Below are 22,648 nucleotides of genomic sequence, written 5' to 3'. Positions count from 1 at the left end.
TTCTGACCAACCAGGATGGTGATGGGGATATCACAGGCGAAGTGATGAAGATCGTTCAAACAGGTGGCATACCTGCAACCCATGCAAAGATTGTCCTGGAGGGAACCGAGGTCCTAATGGATGACATGGATATTCCCAGAGCCTGTGCCTTGATAATGGGGCTAATATATGCACTCAACCTCAGCTACCCAAAAGAACTGAAAAGCACTTTCGAAGTCTTTCAAAAGATCTTTCTTGAGCTGGATGACCTCAAAGCAAGCCCCAAGGTAATGATGCTTAAAAATAAGCTGTTGTGCTGAAAAGGAAAGAGGCATCTAAGATGTCCTCTTATTAAAAAAAGAAATGTTGCCATGTTGTTTGGAATGTGTTGATTACTGTGTGCTGTTTAATATTGTATTGTGTATTTAATGTTGAGAGTTTAGACATTTGGGTTGTCCTCAAAGTAAGAGGAAATGTTGCGTTATTTGCAATGTGTTGTCTAAATACTGTATAGTATCTGTACTGTTCAGAGACTGTTTTAGAGTCTAAACTCTAAACTATACAATAGTTCAGAGTCTCAAATTAAGAGGAAGTATTGCATTATTTGCAGTGTGTTGTTTACAGTATGTGTAGTGTTGAAAGTTTAGACATTCATGCTCTCCTCAAATTAAGAGGAAATGTTGCATTACAGTATTTGCAATGTGTTGTTTAATTACTGTACTTAATGTGTAGTGTTGAGAGTTAAGACATGTATGCCATCCTCAAATTTCTGCAAGAGGACATGTTACATTATTTGCAATGTGTATAGGCCTTGTGCATGTAGGTGTACTGTTGAGTTTACACCTAGTTCAAAGCAATGTAGGCTATAACTTAAAATGTCACACCGCGAAAATGTTCACATCTAAGTGAGATGCTGGCTGTTTGAATAAACAGATCATAAAAGTGGAATTTCAATGTGTGATATTTTCTGACTTAGATAAATAAGTTCTTCTACAAAAAAAATTGTGCTGGCTCAACATAAAAAAAAATGAGGTAAGAATTTCCATGGACATTTCTGAGTAGAATGAAAGGAAAATAAATAAGTTAGATTAACTAAAAGGAGTAATTTTAAAACAATTAAAATTAAGTTGGTTTAACTTAAATAAACTTGTAGAGGAATAGGCAAATCATGTTCATTGAACTAAAGTAACTGAGTTGGCCTAACTAGAAAAGTCTTGTGGCATGTACTTAATACTAGCTAAGTTGAAATAACTTAAAAATATCCCTGGAAATTCTTACCTCAATTTTTTTGCGTTGAGCCAGCACATCATTTGTTAGAGTGTAGGGGTCGTGACCTCGCGGCTATGTAGTAGTGACATGGGACGTATTTCATGACTTAGATAAGTCTCAAACAGCCGACTCTACGTCAGTATTGACTTTGCAAGATTCGTGGCTAATTTAAAGCAAGGCGAAATGTGTTAAGCCATTTTCAACCCATGAAATGTTGACTTTTATAAACTTGCATAGATGAATTTCAGCACAGTACAGTCATATAATTTAGTTTAGTTTAGTTTACAGCTTAAAAAAACAGGTTTAAGTGTGCAGCACCTCTTTAATGTTATGTTAAAGTTAGGATGTTAGTGTTTATGGTACGGCTTAAGGTAAGTCTTCAGGAAATTAATTTAAATCAATGTAATGACCTTTCTTGTGTGTGTGTGTGTGTGTGTGTGTGTGTGTGTGTGTGTGTGTGTGTGTGTGTGTGTGTGTGTGTAACTTTCTCAAATTTTGATCAGTTGCCAAAAAAAAAGTACTTGAGTGGGCTGAACAATTTTGTAAAAGGTGTAATTTTAAAGAAACAAACTATATATAAAAACTAAAGGAGCCTTAATTAGATAATCAGAGCGATTGATTTCATAATTTAGTTGCAGTGCATGAAAAATTCTCCTCAGCTGATTCTGTATTTTGGGGGAAACTTTCACAGCTGCTGTACTTTTAATGATTTAAGATTGTTTCTAAGTTGTGATGATCAGCAGATTCGTCTCCATATCTGAGGACGTTTTTTTGTAAACTACAAATCAGTTTTAAAAAGAAGGAAGGTCGACCAAAAGGAAGGAAAAGCTAAAACAATACCACCCCCTTTGTCCTGGTCTCCTGATTATCTTCCTCTGCATTTCAGAGTGATGAATAAATCATCATTACAAGCCCAAACAGAGGAATCTGAATCTCTTCATCTTCTCATATTTTAATGGGCTAACCACACGGAGGACACTGAGGGGACACAGCCGCTCGGAGAACAAGTGCTGCCTTGTTGAACGCTTGCACTCGCACCTCGCTGGCGTCCAGTAGCTCAGCGAGAGAGGCAGGATCATATAACACTGCCTTGTTTTTCTCATGGATTTTTGTGGTTTGAAGTTAAAAAAAAAAAACCTCCTGGACACTGGCCCAGGGATTTCAATTCAAAAAAAGGACTTCAATCCAAAAATGCTTCTAACTTTGTTGTGCACAGGCCTACTGAGGAGACGCTCCATTCTTATATTAAAAAACTTTCAGGTTGAGCAGGAAAAGTTGCTTTGCCAGTAAAGTTGATCATCATCATTTGTGGGACTACTTTTCCATTATCATTAACAAAAACCAAACAAAATGCAGTTGCCAAAGTGGAAATGAAATTGATTTGTAGCGAAAATTAGATGAATTTTGAGCAAAGAGCAGCGTGGGAAACCAGACCACAAAAGTTTCTGTTTATGTTTGTGGTCGGCTGCTCACCACTGAGGTGGAAAAAGTGACTCAGGTTGAAGCCGTGGACTTCCTCTCACCATGACAAGAGAGGAGATAAAGAGACAACATCCATGATAGACGGATTCTCAAGACCAACTCAGAACTTACACCTGATATTCTCACCGAGACCCTCCGTAGACACCGTTGTAGTGAGGTTGTCTTTCACTTCTGTGTGAAATATCTCTGGCTCATGAGCCACAAATAAATCTGACAAACAGACGGACATTTGTGCACACACACACACACACACACACACACACACACACACACACACACACACACACACACACACACACACACACACACGCACACACGCACACACACACACACACACACACCCTCATTATGTCTGTCTCTGTTGGATATCTTTATCCTGCACTTATTTTACCTCCTCAGAGGTTCAGTAAGAGGTAACAGCTCATGTTTGACACCCATCATGTCAACACAGCAGATTAAACTCCTTAACAGACAGTTTTCCCCTTTTGTTTCATATCATATATCTTTTATTATATATACTATCCTCTTAAAGCTCAAGCTGAGTGCATATTCAAACCCAAGACTTTATGTTTTAATGGTTGCACTTGTCCATTAGCACTAGATATTGTAGATATATTGTTCATCATTTTATTCACACTTTCACTCTAGACACTTTAAGTCACCACTGGAATTTAAAATGAAGTTTTGTATAACTTAACTTCTTCATTACAATAAGAAAAGCATGTTTTTAGTAGAGGGGACTTGAAAGGGGTTTAAAAAGATAAAAAATCAATTGCCCTAAAGGCACTTTCCTCTTCTTGTTACTTCATCTGGAGGTTTGAAAACAGCTTTCTAGTGTCAAACTCTGCACATACGTCATTCTGCTCAGTGAAGCTCAAACATCAAACTGGAGAAGGAGAAGAAAAAAACATACTTTTGAGTAGAGAAGGACTTTAAGAATAAAGTACATGTGGACAAACAAACTCTGCAGAATCTGCTCTCAATCACACTTCTTCTGATCACAACCAACAAGCAATGTTCCACTTTTGAGAATCAGAACAACGACATGTGATTGATGTGGAAACACAGACAGACGATGAGGTGAGTGCAGGTGAATAATGAAATCCAGTACTCGTGCCAGCTGGCTTGAAACAGATCTGCAGCAGCAAAAAAAGGAAAAAAAAGTACATGAACGGTACTAACTCTAACCCTAACCCTCTTATTAAAAATGTTCTTTACAAATGTGGCGACACAGCTTAATTGTGTCATTATGCAGCTTGTGCCGAAGAACTTTTTGCTGGTAAAGTGAAAACACGGACAATAGAAAAGCATATGGACCGAAGCTAAATGAACAAGAACAGAAACCACTAAACCAGCAGTGTTGCCATCTGCGTTCATTTTACTGAGCAGAGCAGTGAAACAAAGGCCTGCCCATCCAGCACAGAGGAATCTGTGTATGTCCTGATAAATCAAAGCCGGTGCAGGCAGCTTTTATCAAGCATCTGCTGAGTGTTTCTGCATGTGCACACCCCACGACCTCACTGCACTGGAGCATGCCTGCAGCAGGACAGTACAGCAGGGGAATCCCTCCGTTCCTCTCCACCCAACCACCCACCCCCGAGAGATTAACCTACGCTAAACAGAGCGTGTGCAGAAGGCTACTCGAGCTTCAATGACAGCACTGATTAGAGATCTGCTCTTCATCCCGAGGGAGTCACACCACTCGAGAGGATGGACTGAAATGGGAAGCCCCAGGAGGACCAATGAAAGGAAATGTGAGCTGTAGTTTTACATTTGTTGGAAGAATGCCTAAAAGTGGCACGGAGCATTTCCTGTCTCCAAGTCCCCAAAGTGTGGCGTTAATGTTGTATCACACCATATCACACGGAGGTGGATGTCATGTCAGAGGTCACCAGAAAAGCAACATGTGATTCATCAAAGCAGCCGCTGCTGCCTGCTGTTTGTCTCTATGAGCTGAACAACAAAACAAGTGTGAGAGTGACATCTACTGGAAAGAGCTGCTTTCTTTTTTAGTTAGTTTTTACTTAGTTATACTTCACTACATATATTTCTTACTTTCCAGATGATTTTACATTAAAAACAAAACAAAACGTGAGTTTAATTTAAAATTCATTGTTGAAGATTGAACAAATATCTTTTTGGAGCTCCTTTTATCTGAGCTTGTTACTGGTTTCCACTAAAGTGTGATTTACTAACTTTAATGTTTAACCTCTTTGAATTGAGCTCACAGCTAAAAACCATGACACTAGGGCTGGGTATCGTTTAAAAAATGACGATACCAGTATCAATCCAAGTACCCTTAATACAGACTTAACAATACCTAAACTATTTGACTACTTCATTCAGTACCCATCATGTGAATAGAAGCATTAAATTGCATAAACTCCCCCCACTGCTCTATATCTAAATTATTTGATTTTTTTTTTGCAAGTCCTAGTTTCTATCGAGTACCGATACCCAGCCGTATATGACACTGCAATACATAACAGGACATTTTTCATCACAGAACAGCACTTTAAGCAGATGTTGCTGACAATAACAATAACCTTTATCTTGTTAGAGTAGAAATTCACATTGTTGTACTGGTATTTTAACTTGAGTAAAGGATCTGATTACTTCTACTCACCTTTATACTATTTTTGGCAGATGTTTCTACAGAAGAAAGACTTCATACTTGTCTTTCAAGGTGTTCGTGTCCAGCTGCTCTATTGTGAATCATTGAGATATAAATAGTGGAGCTTCATTTTTGTTTGAGTGAAAGAAACACAAACAGTAAGAAAAGTTTGTCAGAGTTAACAGTTTATTGAAAGAGAAGTTCAAACAATAAGGAGCACAGCCGGCTCAGAGTAAAGTGTGAATGCTGCAAGCTTTAAATAGTGGTCGGGTAAAAAAAAACAACAACCTCACAACCTGTTTCAATCATCACCGAAATGAGTAGTTATGCTTTTTTTTATTTAGGAATAAAAAGAAGCTTAAAAAATCTAACTTTATGCAAGTCATAAAACCAACACAGTGAAATGTGTATTAAAAATACTGGACGTACACACACACACACACACGCACCTCCTTTTTTGTTCTTACGAGACTGAAATGGAAACAGGCTGTGCTTCAGAGTCGTTAATCCTAAATAGATGCATATATAAGTGCATTTTGTTCAAATTACTTCAATAAGAAACCAATCTACACAAAATGACACTCGTTTAGATAAATCAACTTCATAAGTTTGTTTTAATTTTACAGTTTAAAACAAAAGAGAAAAATAAAAATCGAATTAAAAGTGTTTAAATATAAAGATTACAGTCGGCGGATTTTCGCCTCCCTTTGTTGCGCAGACCGCTTTGTTCAGGTCCTTGTACTGTTCCACGAAGCGGAGCAGCGTTCGGACGGATATGCCACATCTCTCTCTCTCTCTCTGTGTGTGTATCAAACGATTTATACAAGAGTCCCTAATTTTTTCCTCCTTTCTTTTAAATCACAGCATGCATACACGGCGCTGTAGACCCACTTTAAGTAAACATCCTTTAATAATTAGAGAACCACGAGTAAACAATCAGAGACAAAGAAACATCCCCTTGTTTGATTGTACGATACATTACGGGGGACGTCTACAGAACAGCATTCACCAGACCTTTTCATTTCAGGGTGAATATATTGTTCCTATTTTTAAAACCTGCATCTATCGAGTGTTTTCTAGTTGGTTTGTTTTGCAGCTCGGTCAAAAGTTTCGGAGTGATGGCTGAGCGAAGCACAAATACCATAAAAAGGGTCCCTGCCCCCACCTTAAAGAACATACGTACCTGTGCTGAGAGTATGCACACTTTACACAGACTGGGCTCAGATTTAAACCTCTGTGCCCCCGTTGTTTTTAAAATATTTTTGGGCCACTTCTTTGCACTTTTACCTCCTTTATAAACTGAGTGTGGAATGGTGTGTTGTTATTTTTTAGGTTGAACTGTCAGGACTTGTAAAATACATGAGACATAAAATAACCTGTATGTATGTATACATTAGCTGAGTAGTAAAATCAACATAAATCTTAAAACGTAAGCTTGGTATAATAATTCAGATAAACATAAAATAAAACACATTAAAAAACAAACAAACAAAAAAGATGCATAGCATAAACAACATTGCAAAAAATCCAGCTCTACTCCACTTCATATCCAAACCTCAACCAGGCAATTTGTTTCCAGAAGTGAAAACAGGTGTCGGGAGTGTTTTGCTTTTTTTTCCAGATGGAGCCTGCTGCTCAGGCCGAGAGAGAGTCTAAAGCGCTCCCGATTGAAAAAAACGAGGGAGGGAGGGGAAGGAGAAGAAAAGAAGTGAGGTGTTTTTGGAGGCCCGGAAGAGGAGGAGGAGGAGGGAGGCAGGAGGGAGGAAGAGGAGGGAGGGTGTTTGGGGGCATTTACTGGAGGGCTCCCTGCTGTAAACACTGCTGCTCGAGACCAAAGCTCCTCCGACTCCGCGGCGCTCTTCTCAGAGGAGTAGGAGCCATGTGACGCTCCACGCCGACGCTCTAACTGTCCTCCTCCTCTTCCTCCTCCACCTCACGGTTGGCCACCACCCTCTTCCTCAAGGCTTCATCTGGGAAACCCTGACCCTTTGGTTCGGGGCGCCCCTCGGGGGAGCCTCTCCTCCTCCTCCAGACGTCGTCCTGGTCTTCCTCTTCCTCTTCTTCGTCGTCATCTTCCTCGCCGTCGGCCATGTGCTCGTCCTCTTGTCTCTGGATTAACCTCGCCTGCTCCATCGATTGTTTCTCTGCAGAGTCACGAAAAAAAGAAAGAACCAGTGACACCGAGAAAAACAATATCTTCGCTCTATTTCTGTCAATTTATTTTGTATTTTATGAAAGAAACATAACGTATAATCTCAGAAAACTCACTCTGGTAGTAGTCATGAGAAGAAAACCGTCGTGAAGGGAAGACGTAATCTGCAATGAACACCAGCAGCTGCAAAGACAAGAGACAACAATCATCGTTCACTTCATGTTTGATGCACTTTCAACGCGCCTTCATCAGTGTTTCATTAAAAAATAACGATGGTGTTTTTACTCACCAGTCCCAGAGCTAGACCAGAGAACAGGGTGGCCAGGCCAAAGATCACATATGATCCCCAAACAGGGATCCCCAGTTTGTCTGTCATGTAGTTATGGCAACGCTGGACGACACAAAATAGACATGATTAACATTTAAGATAAATAATAAGCAAATAAAAACACAACAAAGAAGCTCTTATATATTTTCACACACTGGTTTGTCAAATTCTATAAAATGTAAAATATGTTCTTTTTAAAACACCTGTCTGTCCTTGTCTTTATTAATCTGTTTCCAACAATCATCCCCTTAAAGGAAAGCAACCTAACAACTTGACCTCTTTGACCTCTCCTCTGGCGCCACCTTTAGGCCACATTTTAAATTGTAAATTATGTCTCTCCAGTTTGCAATAACTCCAAACCACAAATGTATCGCTCTCTGAAGAGCCGTTGAACTAAATGTAAGCAGCTTTTAGCACATTTCTACAAATAAAAACCAATGTGATTAGTTAAAATAATATCATATTTGTTTTTATTGTTTTAATTTAAACCTGCTTTAAACTTTTACATATAAATGAACATCTTTCCACGACAATACCAACACATTCTTCATTTGGATATTTGTTAAATATGAAATAATGCCAGTTTTATCCTTTAATAATGTAAATGACAAGCCATGTACATAAGAGAGGAGGCATTTTGGTTTTCTGGTATCTTACGCCACCAAAAAATAATCAAAAATAAAAATGTGAGACACTAGAGAGGATTTATTATTAACTCCAACAGCTGTATGTGTCCCCTGTAAGGTCAGCTTTCTGTCCAAATATATATATATATATATATTATCTGCACTATATAAAAGGTAAAATAAGTCTTTTCTCTGTTTATTGACTATATGACTTTTTAATACCCCCGTTGTAATTTGCATATAAAAGATATTCTGATTTCCACATGTAATCTCCCATCGGGGCATCAATGAGACATAAATTCCTCTTTAAGTGGCTTATATGAAATAAATACTTTACTATATATAAAAAATCTGCATGTCGACAGTCGGAGCTTCCAAATGGGAAATCCTCACTTACCCGGATAAACATGGAGAGCTTGAACAAAGCAGACATTGAATTCATTCTGCCAAAAAGAAGAAAGGGAAAAATTCCAGCATGTAATTCAATAAGGATTTAGCAAAACTGTAACATCACTACAAAGCTTAAACATTCAAATTTAACAAGCAGGGAAGGATGGAGGGGGGGGAAGGAGGGGTATTTGTCAGTGTGATCTTTAAACTAACAGAAAGACGCTAAAAATAGAGCTAACATGGCTAACAGGTCAGGCATGTGATGCTTTTTTTGTGATGTTATTTCAAAGCAAAGAGGAGAAACAGTGACGCAGGATCAACGAAAATTTAGTTTTCTCTGCTGAAAGCTGAAGACCTCAGGACTGGCTGATACTGGTCCAAACACATTTCACAATAACCACTTTATAGTGAAGTATAATATCAAACAGCTGGTAGGAAAGAGGAGAAACAGCCTTATGTAACCTCGTCATCAAACTGTATTATCATCATCGTAATTGTATAAAGCTGTGAACTCACAGAAATGAAGACGGACCAAACCACGAGGAAATCGGTTCTACTGCTCTCCATTTCTGCTCGTCGACAAAGCTCAGGAAGTCGTCCTTAGTGCGAGCTCCCTGGTACTTTCGGAAGACGCCATCCTTACAGCTGAAAACACACACAGATGTAGAGTCATGTTTTCTTTTGAGAATTCTCTTAGACTAACACACAACCAAAACATGTCTGTGTACAGTAGATGCCTTCATCAGCAGAGACCCTGACAGAGAGGACCAATGTTTAATGACTGGCAGGATAAGAAGGCAAAATGAGTAATATGGCAATATTATGTAATCATAATGATAATAATAATAATTATTTTAATAATAATAAACTTTATTTATAGAGACGTTTTCAAAATCCGAGCTACAAAGTGCTTCACAAGGCAGCAAAATACATAAAAAGAGAATAAAAACTATTTGATGAGTAAAAACTGTATTCTGTATTTAGTTTCAATGCGTTAAGTTAACCGTTTAAATTAGATGTAAACTATGCAGCTTACGTATAGTATTAAAGCCAGTATTAAAGTATTATTGAAGGAGTATTGAAGTTCAAACTGACAACGAAAAGCTTAAAAAAGACATTACGAGGTTTGTCTAAGCAGCAGCTGATGGTTATTATTACTCAGCGTCCTGTTTCACCACATTAACCTTCGATTTTCTGTTACTGGTAAATGTTAGATTAGGTAAGACCGTCTTTCATTTACAGTCAGGACTGAAATAGTGTAATAATTAACTGATAAATGAACAGAACATTAATCAAATCTTTTTTTTCAAGAATCAATTAAACATTTAAGTCATTTATCAAACAAAAATGCAAATATTTCAAAAGGGAAGATTTGCTTGTGATCTGCTTTTTAACCATTCCTTCATATTTTGTAGATTACATAGTTAATCAGAATAAACAGATAACAATGAAAGGTAATCATTAGTTTGCAGCCCTGGACTAACTATTTTTGCTGTTCCCAGTCAAATAGTTAAATATTTTCCCCAAATGTCAAATATTTAAGTAAGTCACAATATATTTATAATAACATATGTTAAGATATTGAGGATAAATTACTATTAATGATATATAAGGAAGTCAAACACCAACATTCAAGCTTTTTAAAATGATAGTGTGACACTTTACAGACTTCACAGTTAAAACAGGGACCTAAACTAAGAACACACAACAGTATAAACTAAGTTAAACCACATTATTTTTAAAGACTGAGTGCACAGAAGTACTACAGACACCACAAGAAGTCGCATTTAAGAGGAAGCAATACAAACCACAAAATAACTTAGCACTTACTGGTAAATAGTAGGAAGTGAGGTGATGATGAATCGCCCGCTCAGACCTTAAAGAAGGAGACGACAGTGAGCAGGAAGCAACATTTGACTCATAACCTAACTGTGAAGAGTTTCAGACTTTGACTTTAGTAGATAAGCTCAAATAATATCTGACCGCAGCTACAAGACTACAGGAAACAGCGATATTTCAACTAATCGATTAATCAAGTAAATAACGAACTTGTTGTAATCATTCGTCCTGTTCATACTGACCATTAGAAGATCCCTTCATAATGCACTTATAATGTAAATTAAGGAGGACAACATTCACAGTCCTTCTTCTGTGCAAAAATGTGTTTAAAAGTAAAGTTAACCTGAAGCTTCAGCCGTCCACATGGTTTAATGTTTAATGTTACAGTCGTCTTAGTGCCAAAGTTCCTCTTTTTGTTTCTATACTTTAAACTCAACAAGGAAACAAAAAGAGGGAATTTAATGCTATAAAAGTCTGTAAATGTGGCAGATATCAGTGAGTGGATAAAGTTTCAGTGTCTGTTCTCCACATGTTTGAGGTCTGCTGCAACTCTCACTTCTTTTAAATCAAGTACCTTTCTGTTTGCAGCTGCCTTGTATTCAATCGAATTCGAAGCTCTTGATTTCATATTCTGCAATGTAACCTTTTAACCTTTATTTTTTTTGGGGTCTAATTCTATTTTCTATTTAAAGTCCTCCTCCACTCAAAAATATGTTTTTGTTGTTGCTCCAACAGTCGAATGTTTGAGCTTCACCGTGCAGTGTTTGATACTCGGAGCCTGTTTTCACTTTCATCTGCTGAATGTGGGAAGCTTCTCTCCGAGCTAATTGAAGATCCAATTTTAAGATTCGGGCCTGCGTGCGGGATTTGTGACATCACAAATAGTTTGGAAGCCAATCCTGAGCCGATATTCAACGTAAACAAGTGTGATGTGGAAAACTGAAGCCTCAAGTGAACAAACTCTGAGAACAGACTTTACAGTGAAGTAAGAGACATCTTGTATTAGCAGTTAAACTATTATTATTATTATATTTATTATTATAATATTTGCATATTGTAGATATAATTTTAAATAAGTAAATTAAGTATTTATACAACTCTTGTGGAGAACAAAGCATGTCTTAAAACATGTGTGGAGGGGATCTTTACCTCTTAATCTTGTGTTTGTTTTACATTTTGTCTTGATGGATTTTGTTTTAAATACTTTTTTGTCATTTTTAAGCAAAAATGCGACACATAAGCTATTTTGAGGTTCTCATATATGATGATTGTGTTGCTTTTCTTTGTCTAACATGATGATAAGCTGAATATCTTAGGTTGCAACATGTGAGGAGGGGTCCTGGCGTGAGCTTTGCTTTATTTTAAGGGTGAGCACAAGCCTGAAAAGACTGGGATTCACTGCTTTAATAGCTTTTGATGTGTCATTAAATATAGAAGTCAGAGAGTAAAACAGGCAGCTGACTGTGGTGGAGGTCATTCATTCAGGCCTACCAGGTTGCTCTGTCACGTCCACTTTGGCTATGTTGACCCCCATGTCCTCCCCCCAGTCTGCAAACTCCTTCCACACCGTCTGCAGCTGCTGGCAGGCTGGACACCACGGAGCATAGCTGAGAGAGAGAGAGAGAGAGAGAGAGAGAAAGCAGAGAGAGAGAGAGAAAGAGAAAAGGAGAGAGAGAAAGCAGAAAGAGAGAAAGAGGCAGAGGGAGAGAGAGAGAGAAAGAGAAAAGCAGAGAGAGAGAGAGAGAGAGAGAGAGAGAGAGAGAGAGAGAAAGAAAGCAGAGAGAGAGAGAGAGAAAGAAAGCAGAGAGAGAGAGCGAGAGATGAGAAGTGAGTTTTAACAAGACAAAAATGCAGAATCACTTGCAGATAAACACAGCTAAGAAAGCACCGATGACCTGATTAGCAGCTGGTGTAGTAGCTCTGTGGCTAAGCTAAGCTAATTAACACTAAATACAGGTAGATAGGATTAAATTAGACACAACATTAAGAGGTAAACTCACCCTAACTATATGACTTACTGTGCTTTCCTCCCCCCACCACCACCACCAACAAGTTAATGTAATTATTATTAGCACTCACAACTCAATCATCCACTCTCCGGCCAGGATCTCCTCCCAGTTACCGTCGGTCACTTCTTTCAGACTGCCTTGTTTGGCAGAAACAGGCAGCCACGTTAAATAAATCACCAGAAATAAACAGCATGTCAACGAGCGGTGGTGCTGTGTCGGTTTTAGTAAAGAAGAAATCATTGTTGTTGTTGATTTTCCTGAGCTGCTGCTGCTGCTTGCAGACAAACACGCCATGTCTGCCCCTGTCCGAGGCTCAGAGATCACTTCCGCTATGCGCCTAAAACGTCAGAGTCACGTGATTTGTTGGGGTTTGACAGACAGGATGTGAAACCATGAATTAAAGGTGCAGTTCACATATTTCAAAACATATTTCCAAGGACATTACTCTCAAAGAACTTGATTTGTTGTTACTCATATTCAACAATGCTTAATTTTACAGCAACGAATAGTTAGTCATTAATTTGCTCATTATTTTAGCCAAAGTCTACATTCATAAGATTAAAAAAATTAACGTCCTATTCGACCTTCCCATCGACTATGCCACTTTTCGCCTTGGTTTGACTGTTTATAAGGTTTACATTTTCACCCAATTCTATGTTAGACCCATTCATTTTTGTATCAGGCTGTTACACAGTATGTAACACTTTCGATGGAACAGTGGTAAAAGGCCACAGTTATAATATAAATATATTACATGTAGTATAGAATAGACATTATTGTCATTGCACAAGTACAACGAAATTAGCTTTGCTGTGCCGGAACACAAAAAATCGAAAAATACACAGTAATAAATACACAAACATGCACACGTACACAATCATCCCAAATCAATAAACTAGTAAAAAAGCATTTAAAAGCAGTATTGCACAAGTTGTCCCATGTGCACAATTTTCATGTGTGCAGAATTTAAGTAATACATGAATCATTAAAACTTCATGAGTCAAAAAGCTTTTTCTTTCTTTCCATTTTCTTCTGTTCTGTTCCAAGTGCATCTTAGTTCATTCAGGAAAAGTATTCAGCAACAGTTGTGTTGTTGGTATCATTACTCTCACAATATCATCCTGAGCCTGGTGAGGGTGTAATTTATACTGTACCCATGCTCTCTAATTAGGCTTTGTTTTTTTACTACATTTGTCCCTCACATCCATTCTGTTATATTAGTAATAAACCAATTTTAATCAGTCAGCTGTAGATCCATAATCAGTATTGTAGGGGCAGCCATCAGGAGTTTTCCTTTTAAAACTGTTACTTATTTTACGTGTTTGATAGATGAAAGTATGTGTCTGATGAGTAATTGTTGTCCCCACAAAATGAAGCTGTGTGAGTGAGCGAGGGCATCCCATGTGGTGAATTCAACTCCTCCATCCTCTCACCTGATGCTTCTGTCTTTTGGCAGTACTTCAGTATGAATATGAGCTGATGTGATTTAGCATGATGTGTTGTCTGACTAGTTAACAAGCTAGTTTAACACAAATATAATCCAGCCAACAATTACACATCCTTCAAAACATATTAGGCAAAACACTTGAATAGTATGAACATCTATTCAAGATCTTTCTTGCTGTTTTGGACAAATGTTGAGACTTCTTTATCAGTGAAGCCCATTTCAACCATAAAGACTCAAAGGCACTGAGAGTAAAATACACAAATAAAGAGTATACAATTCATTGTTTTTTATTTTTGTTTATTTTTATAATGATTATTTTCAGTGATATTATTTCTTGTCCGTATTCTTGTTTGTCTTCTCGTCCTTGTTCTCCATCTTCTTCTTAAATTGTTTGTTATTTGTTGTAGAAAGCCATGATGATTCAGAGCAACTCATCCCCATTTCTCTCAGTGATTGTCCAGTCCAGTGCCACTTTAGAATGATATATGTATGAACCAGGCTCTCTGGGACAAGCCCCTCCTCCTGAGGGCTACGGGGTCCTCCTCCTCCTTCTGTTTCAGGCCACGATATGAGCTGACGGTCTGTCCCTGAATCTCCATCTTCCCTTCACCACCTGCAGAATGACACCAAGGAGAAAAAAAAAACAAAAACACTTAACCTGTTTTAGCTCCTGTGGCCAATTACCTGCAGGTGTCTTCCTCACAGTCCCACCACCCACCCTTTCATGCTGCTCTACATCTGAGAAGAGAGAAAAACAACTTGTAGTCAGTACAGTCGTGGGTGTGTGTCTGTCTAGAGAAACAGTTCAAATCAAAAAAGAACGTAGGCGCTTCACTGACGCCGCTGACACACAGAGTCCCCCGTTAGCTCTGTGACCTGTGTATCACTGTAAAACAGCCATTTGTCCGTGGGGTCATCCAGCGCCGAATCCGGGTGTACCCCACTAACGTAGTGTCCTAACAGGAGAGGAGTCACTGTTAGTTAAAGTGTCTTAATGTGCAGAGGTTATGAAGGTTAACTGATGGTTTAAAAAAAATGCTCAAACAGATAAAACAGCTCCACTTTACAGCTGCTCCGCTCCAACAAGGAGAGTCAGTGTCAACATATTTCTACCTCTGATGGACAGTCATGTATCTACAATGTGTCTGAGAAAGTGACAGCGTGACTTCAGTATCTAATCATCTTACCTTGTTGCATCCCAGCACCTAAGTGGCTAACGATGCTGACCAAGCTGTACCATCCGTCACCCTGAGGAGAAACACAGTCAGCAACACATGCACATAAAACAGCAGTTCACACAGACCACATGCTTACTTTGTATTTGAACTCAGGTGAGTTTTTTCTTACCTGGCTAGAGGTAACCATCAGCTCTCTGAATAGTTGGACTTGACACCGCAGCTTTTCAAGTTGCATGAAATGAGCGTACCGGAAGCGCTTCAGCTACATCATCAGCACCCTATAGACAGGAAGTAAACACAAGAAGAAGAGAAGACTCATAAGAATGAGATGAAGAAACAAGTGAAGTATGTGTGTGTGTGTAGTTCAGCACTAGATATGATGTCACTCACTGTGGCAGTGTCTTAAAAGTGGACTGCCTTCCAGATTTTTTAGCTCCGCAGTCACATCTGAATTCCAACTCCTCTTCCTAAACAACAGACAACACGCTGTCAGTGCTATACTGCACAATAAAACAATAAAAATGATGTCACTGAAGGAGGACAGGTGCATCTTACCATCTGGTAATCCTGCAGCATCCTCTGGACTGATTCTCCAGGTACCAGGCTAAGCGAGAGGTTAGTAAAGTCCTCTTCTCTGAAAGACTTGGCTCCACATCTGCACATAAAATTACAGCTGGAGAGGTCATGATGAGGTGTACTGTTGTAAGGACTTAGTAATGCTGCCCAAAGTAATATTCTCAAAGATTTTAATTTAAATTAAAAATCTCACATTAAGACTTAATGTGGAAACCTTTGACAATGTTTTTGTATTTATGTTTCATTGAAGATATGTGATGTGACATGGCATATATACATAAAAAAAGACTGTATGAAGAGACTAAGTGTGCTGAGCTATGTAATTGTGTGTTATGTATGTCTCTGTGCGCTTTTACCCCTTGCAGGTTCTGGTGTTCTGAATTTGGAAGACAAAATGTTCTTCAATTGGACATCTGTATATTTTCCCCACCAGGGCAGCCTCCTGTTGCAACAGTGGAGCAATATTCCTGAACTGATCCAAGATAGTTGTAATGAATTCATGAGCATCCTGAACACACAGAAACACAAACACACACAGGGTTTTAATGCACAGAAGAGGAACTATGAGGAGGAGTTGAAATAACAGAAACAATCAAAGCAGCTGACTCAGTTTCTGATGGTAGTCTGCAAACTCAGGATTTTGCATTGAAACGATGCACTTGAACATGACGAGCGCCTGGTTTTTGCAGACGACGTCCGTGGAACGGTGGAGTGTCACAATGTTTATGAATCCTCTGCAGAGGGTGAAAAAAAATGAGAGAGTACTTCTGCTGTTAGTGCTGTTATTTCAGTTCAGTGTGTGTGTGTGTGTGTGTGTTGGGGGGGGGTTGCTGTACCTGATAAGTTCAGCCTCTGGCACCAAACTCCAAACCTCCACCTGTTCGATGATCTGAACGATGAAGCCCTTCAAAGTTATCAGGCTCTGAAGGCTGGAGTTAATGTAACACAACTGGGATGGATTTGGAAACCTGACACACAAACACAACACGTTTGACAGAGCTACAACAAACCTGCTGCTAAATATTTGTGGTTTTCAACAGATTTACTCACCCAAACCAGTTGACATGCTGACAGAGACTTTGGGAGATTTTAGCACTACAGTAAAAGACAAACACACAGTCAATATTGTGTAATACTGTAATACTAAAAAATGTTTATTATAATCAGGAAGTATCTGGTCAAAGAATAAGTACAAAACATCACAAATCTGGTACAAAAATAAGTGCTGAGGTTCAACACACAACACTGCTCTTCTTATTTTTGTGCTTTTGAATCTGAATTATGAACATGTGACGGTGTTTGTGAAGTTACCTGTTGGAATCCACTTTCTCGATCTTCTTTCCAGTGTCTTCTTCATCCGCTTCGATGGAACGATGGAACTCCACCACAATAACTTCATCAGTGTGGCTGCAACATGAAGGAAAAGACAGATTGTAATTCTGTAGCAGACTTTGTTTTTGCTTGACTTTGTTTCTTCCTGAAAAATACTCAGTAAAAAGAAAGAAATATATTTTACCTTCTCTGAGGTTTCTTTGTTTCTGCGCTGTCTCCTTTGCTTTCGGGAGCTGGAGCAACGCAATGTTTTCTCTGTTGGAGGAAAAAATAACTCTCAAGGTTCAGTAAGACAAATCTTTTTAGTAACTAAAAGGATTAAAAAGTCCTTGAATTTAAAAAAGATGAAGAAATAAAATCCTTTTAGTCTTTTGTCCAGTTGTAGATATGGATATAGATATAGATATATGGGCAGAGAGATAGTAAATGTTTATCACCAGCAGGTGGTGTTGTTGTCTTGATAATAGCTCATAGAAAACAACAGATATTACTGTTGTGAGTGAGCGAAAATGTGGGGAAATAAATACATTGATTAGATTTTGAAGTAGATTGAATGTAATGATGTATTATCATCACATATGCTGTAATGAATGTGTTTGTATATGTGAGAGACAAGAGTATAGCTGCAATTAAATGTTGAAAAATAGTGAAAACCCATTTCAAAGTTCTGAGAGCTCAAAGTGATGTCTTGGAGGCCTGGATTAACACTCTAGGATGCCCCAGGGTGACTGCGCCTGATTTCACCCGTAAAAAAAAGTGAAATTTACTATGGCATGAACATACCTCACATACTACAGAAAAACACAACAAATGCCATACAAGCCCTCAAATCTGAATGCAACTCACACCCCAATGCAACACATCATGCTAAATATCATTATTTCTATCATAAATGGCCTGTATGACGACTCCATGCAAAACCGTTACCAAAAAATATTGCACAAATACCAACCAAATAAGGCAAGCCCGATAATGACCGTTGCAAGCATAAGAATACCAACAGCAATTAAGTGTTACTGTACTGAAATAAACAGCATCGCTTCCTCTGTCTCTCTCTCCACGCCTTCATGGTGCTGATTCAGACATAGGCTAGCTGTGCGTTACATAGGCCTATCAAATTAACCACACTGCATCATATATTTGCCCAGAAATAATGTAAAGGCCCATCCACACCACAACTATAACAACATTGACAGTGGTGAACCATATTGTTGGATCACTTTGATTTGATAAACAATACAAACACTGACAGCCAATGAAAATCCTTCCTATAAACCATATAGCACAACACAATCTGCTTTCCAGACTGACATTTACAGGAAAACCCCAAAACCTGCAAATATCATCTTAACTTTGGAGACTGAGTAATGATTTATTTATTTTAATGCATAGTTGCTCCTCTCTCACCACATATTGGAACAGAATGACACCCAGAGGTGATTTCTTTAGATAGGTTTGTCTCTCTTTATTATACAAAGATGTTTGAACTTTGTTCTCTATTATAATGTGAAATCATTTAGTCTTTAGATGTGTGCTCACACTGTGTCTCTGCTTCAACATGTTCTGCTGTGGATCGGGTCAGTTTGGTCTGTAAATACTGAAACATCACAGCAACTAGTGTCTGAAATACTTCGGATCAACAGACTGAATCAGCAGCCGCTTGTGAACCCTTCTGCTTTTCTTTTTATTTCTCTGGTCAACATACAGCATTAACAGCTCATCAATGTCTAGTATAGCTGCAGACACAGCTGGAACCAGCAGCTATTTACAGGATGTTACAGTTCATATGTGTGGATGCTGGCATGGTTATCTTTAGAGTTAAGGATAACTTCGCTGTAGTCTGCTGGGGAGGCTGCCTGGTGGACAGCAATGTGAAGCGGCTGGATAAGCTTGTGAGGAAGGCAGGCTCGGTGCTTGATACTAACAGTTTAGAGACATTGGGGAAGGCTGTAGAAAGGGCCACAGGCACAGGTGCAAAGGTAAAAGCCATAATGAACAATCCCAAACACCCTCTGTACAACACCTTCAAAGCGCAGGAGAGCAATTCTGGCAGTGGGAGGCTCATCTCACTGTGCTGCGGTTCAGGAGGTCCTTGTACCTGTAGCCATCAGACTTTACAATGATAACATCATTAGATAGTGTTGGGGCACTGCAATCATTCTGATTAGTCTTTCCTCCTCTTAATATAATGTTCTTGTATATGTTTGCTTAGTTTTATAACTTTTAGGGTTTTTTGTGTTTTATGTGTTCTTATTTATTTATGTATTTGTGTTTTGTGTTTATGTATGAGCTATTGGCTACATGGATTTCCCCTATGGGGATGAATAAAGTAAATATCTATCTATCTAGTTATAGTTATGATTCTTAGTGTGGACAGCCCTTAAGCCTTACCTTTAGCAGAACATCTTCTTTCTTGACATTGTGCTTGTTAAGTCATTCATTAAATCCCCAAATGCACCTCATGAGCTCCTGTGTCTGCTGCCTGAGCCATATACCTATATCCTATAAAGATAATAACCCTAATACCTGTGGTTGAGCAGGTAGCTTCTCTGGCAGTGCTAACACTAGCTTCTTCATCGTAGCACTGATGTTAGCTTTGCTGCTGCTAGTAGCCACGTGCTCGCTCGGTCTCAACTTGAACTTTCCTGCATCTTTACCAGTAGAGCTTCAGATTGAAGGTATATTCTCAATCCTGGTTATATGCCTGGCTTTTATTTTTTCACGTTTGCTATTAAAAGCAAACTTGAGAGAGCAGTTGTGCTAAATAGCCATTTTGAATTAGTCTGAAGTCTGATATATAATTTGGCGAACTGTGTGGAGCTTGACCACTGTGATTGATGGGGGGGCACCCAAATAAATATATAATGTATTTCACCTGAATCTCAAAGAATTGCAATTGTTTTTCTTTTTTGTACTTGTTGCATGTCTTCCAGTATATAATATATAGAGCTACATAGAAAATATGATCAATATTTTAAAGGTCTTGTTGTCTTAATCATTTGGTGCCCCCCCCCCCCCCCCCATGCAATATATGGATAATCCGGGTTTGTTCAAATGTCTTGTTTTCTCCAATCAACAGGTTTAAATCTAAATATATTCTGTTTACAATTTTAAAAAACAGAGAAAAGCAGCAGATCTTCACATCTGAGAAGCTAGAACCAAAGAAAATATGCAATTTTTGCTTCATTATACTGTTGCCTAATGATTAGTTGACCAACAAGATGAATCAATTAATCAACTATTTTTTTGATTAAATATCTCTAGAGAATGTCTGCCAATTGTATGCTACACATATGAACGGTGTGTTTAAACAGTAGAATTAAATATATTAAGTAAATAAATACATTTGAGCATTAATCAATCTATAGGACCATATTTGATTAATAAATGAATGTTCTTAATGAATTCTGACAGCATGTATACATTAACAGCTTGTTCTTGGCTCAGTATCTTCAAAGCTTCAGTGCTCCGAGGTTTTGAATTTTCTATCCGTCACATACAAAAACTGTGAGCAGAGTAAAATCCATTTGGTTTGACCTAGAGGTGAAGTGCAATCCTATTAGACTCAGCTTTTTAAGTAATGTCAAGTTGTAGTTCTCAGTGTTGTCCCTCAGCATTTAATTTGTTTTTAACTGTGAAGAAGAGATCCTAACTGCCATATGTATCCTGCAATCTCAGTCCATCCATATTTCTTGTCACATTTCAGGTTTGAAGATTAAAAAGACATCCATATTTTCCAGCCATGTACTCCAGCAGATGTTCCCAGATAAGATGGGATATAATTCCTTCAGCATGGTTCTGGGTCTATTCCCAGTTTGATGCACCCAGGATGCCTCTCTGTGGATGCCTCTGCATGGAGGTAATCCTGACATTCAAGCATCCTGATTAAATGCTGGAACCACCTGTGCCCCTGTGCATTAAAAGGAAAAGGGATCCCCTCTTCTTCTTCCAGATATATATGACCTCTTTAAAGGATTTGTCGTGCTAGGCAGGGGTCGCTTCATGGCTAGTGTGAAGGAATAATTATAGCTGTCACTAACACTTTATTATTAACCTATATTTTACCTCAAAAGACCATTGAGGAGCAATCTTCATTTACAGTGGTGTCGAGGAACAACTACATCAATGCAAAACAACATTAGGTAGGTAAATAGAAAAAAATAAAACGATGAATGAATACATGTAAACAGATAACATTACGGTGAAGCTAAAAACATTTGAAATCAATTAAAACCAGGTCTGTAATAATGCCTGGCCATGATGGTGCCACGATGCCTGGAACAGACAATTATTGGTAATCTCAAGACGTTTTTCCAGAAGTTCAAGGTTTCTTCTGCTGAAAAAAAGATACCAAAAGAATCAAACAAGGCCTGAATTTAGCTCTGAAAACATGTTTTGCACGAACAAATCTGTCCTTCACTCCTAAATCTTGGCCTGCAAACTTGAAGTGTTATTTCTTTGTGCTCACAAAGTTCTATCACTTTAAAACTTCCATATTTTTGAGTGCATGCCAGTGTGTGTTTGTGTGTGTGTGTGTGTGTGTGTGTGTGTGTGTGTGTGTGTGTGTGTGTGTGTGTGTGTGTGTGTGTGTGTCTGTGTGTGTAAGAGAGGGAGAGAGCCAATCAGCCGGTCTGTGTGTTTCTCTGCATGAGAGCCTTTCACTCTGAGTGAATCTGCAGAATGAGAGCAGTTATTATTGCTGGGAACCTGCAGGCAGATTGCAATGGCAGCCAGTTATCAGTGCACCTCACACTCTAAAAATACCCTCCAGATGACATCCTTTTGTGCCCCTACCATCGCCCCCTTTCTCCAGCCATCAGCTCTGCTCCACTTACGGCGCAAAATGAATCTCCTTCCTGCTTGGCAGTCATCTGCGCGTCTCCTTCAACTTAATGTGGCGGTGAAGAATATAAGTGGCAGACCGGGGAGTTGTAATGTTGTTTCGTGTTGTTCTCTCAAACAGCAGTACTGTGCTCAGGCTGCTCCTGGTTGGAAGCAGGAACATTGTGATAAATATACCTGAAGTGGCTGAAATGGTGGCTTAGCAAGCAGCTGTACAACATTTTGGTCCTGAGAAAAAATATCTTGATAAACACGAACATTACGATGATGATCATTTAACTTTTTGTCTGACTTTTTACACTTTTCACACTAATGATGCCTTCAAGTGGTTTCTTGTGTTTTAAGACTTCATTAGAAAGTGTAACCCACTGGTGTGAGAAGGAGCTGCTCCCACCAACAAACACTCGGCTGTGGAAGATTTTTCTAATTTTACATTTAATTTGCCGTTCATTAAACTGTTGATGGTTGGCCAGAGGCTGATTGTTGCCATGGTTACTGCTCTGCTACAGTGCAGCCTGTGGATGCCAGTCACAGAAAATAATGTGGTTGCAGTACTTGAACCATTTTTCATTTCAAACACTGTTC

The 22,648-nt window shown here is 38.7% G+C and overlaps 1 protein-coding gene across 1 annotated transcript; it reads right to left on the bottom strand.

Annotated features, from left to right (window-relative positions):
• Positions 1 to 5,939: 5,939 nt before the first annotated feature.
• On the bottom strand, positions 5,940 to 12,993 carry tmx1 (thioredoxin-related transmembrane protein 1). Its single transcript, XM_062440890.1, has 8 exons — positions 12,759 to 12,993; positions 12,171 to 12,286; positions 10,671 to 10,716; positions 9,357 to 9,485; positions 8,848 to 8,893; positions 7,786 to 7,887; positions 7,613 to 7,679; positions 5,940 to 7,488 (listed from the first exon to the last, which is right to left on the bottom strand). Exons 1-8 carry the CDS (start codon positions 12,980 to 12,982, stop codon positions 7,247 to 7,249), a joined length of 972 nt encoding a protein of 323 aa, XP_062296874.1. The 5' UTR covers positions 12,983 to 12,993; the 3' UTR covers positions 5,940 to 7,246.
• Positions 12,994 to 22,648: the final 9,655 nt, after the last annotated feature.

This window comes from Scomber scombrus, chromosome 19, assembly GCF_963691925.1.
Source record: "Scomber scombrus chromosome 19, fScoSco1.1, whole genome shotgun sequence".
Classification (NCBI taxonomy): domain Eukaryota; kingdom Metazoa; phylum Chordata; class Actinopteri; order Scombriformes; family Scombridae; genus Scomber; species Scomber scombrus.
This window is presented reverse-complemented; position numbering and strand designations above follow the sequence as displayed.

Coding starts and splice junctions, on each gene's coding strand:
- tmx1 (XM_062440890.1), bottom strand. CDS start 12,982: ATGGCGTGTTTGTCTGCAAGCAGCAGCAGCAGCTCAGGAAAATCAACA. Junction 8,894..9,356: donor TTTGGTCCGTCTTCATTTCT/GTGAGTTCACAG, acceptor TCTTTTTGGCAG/AATGAATTCAATGTCTGCTT. Junction 7,680..7,785: donor CTGGTCTAGCTCTGGGACTG/GTGAGTAAAAAC, acceptor TTGTCTTTGCAG/CTGCTGGTGTTCATTGCAGA.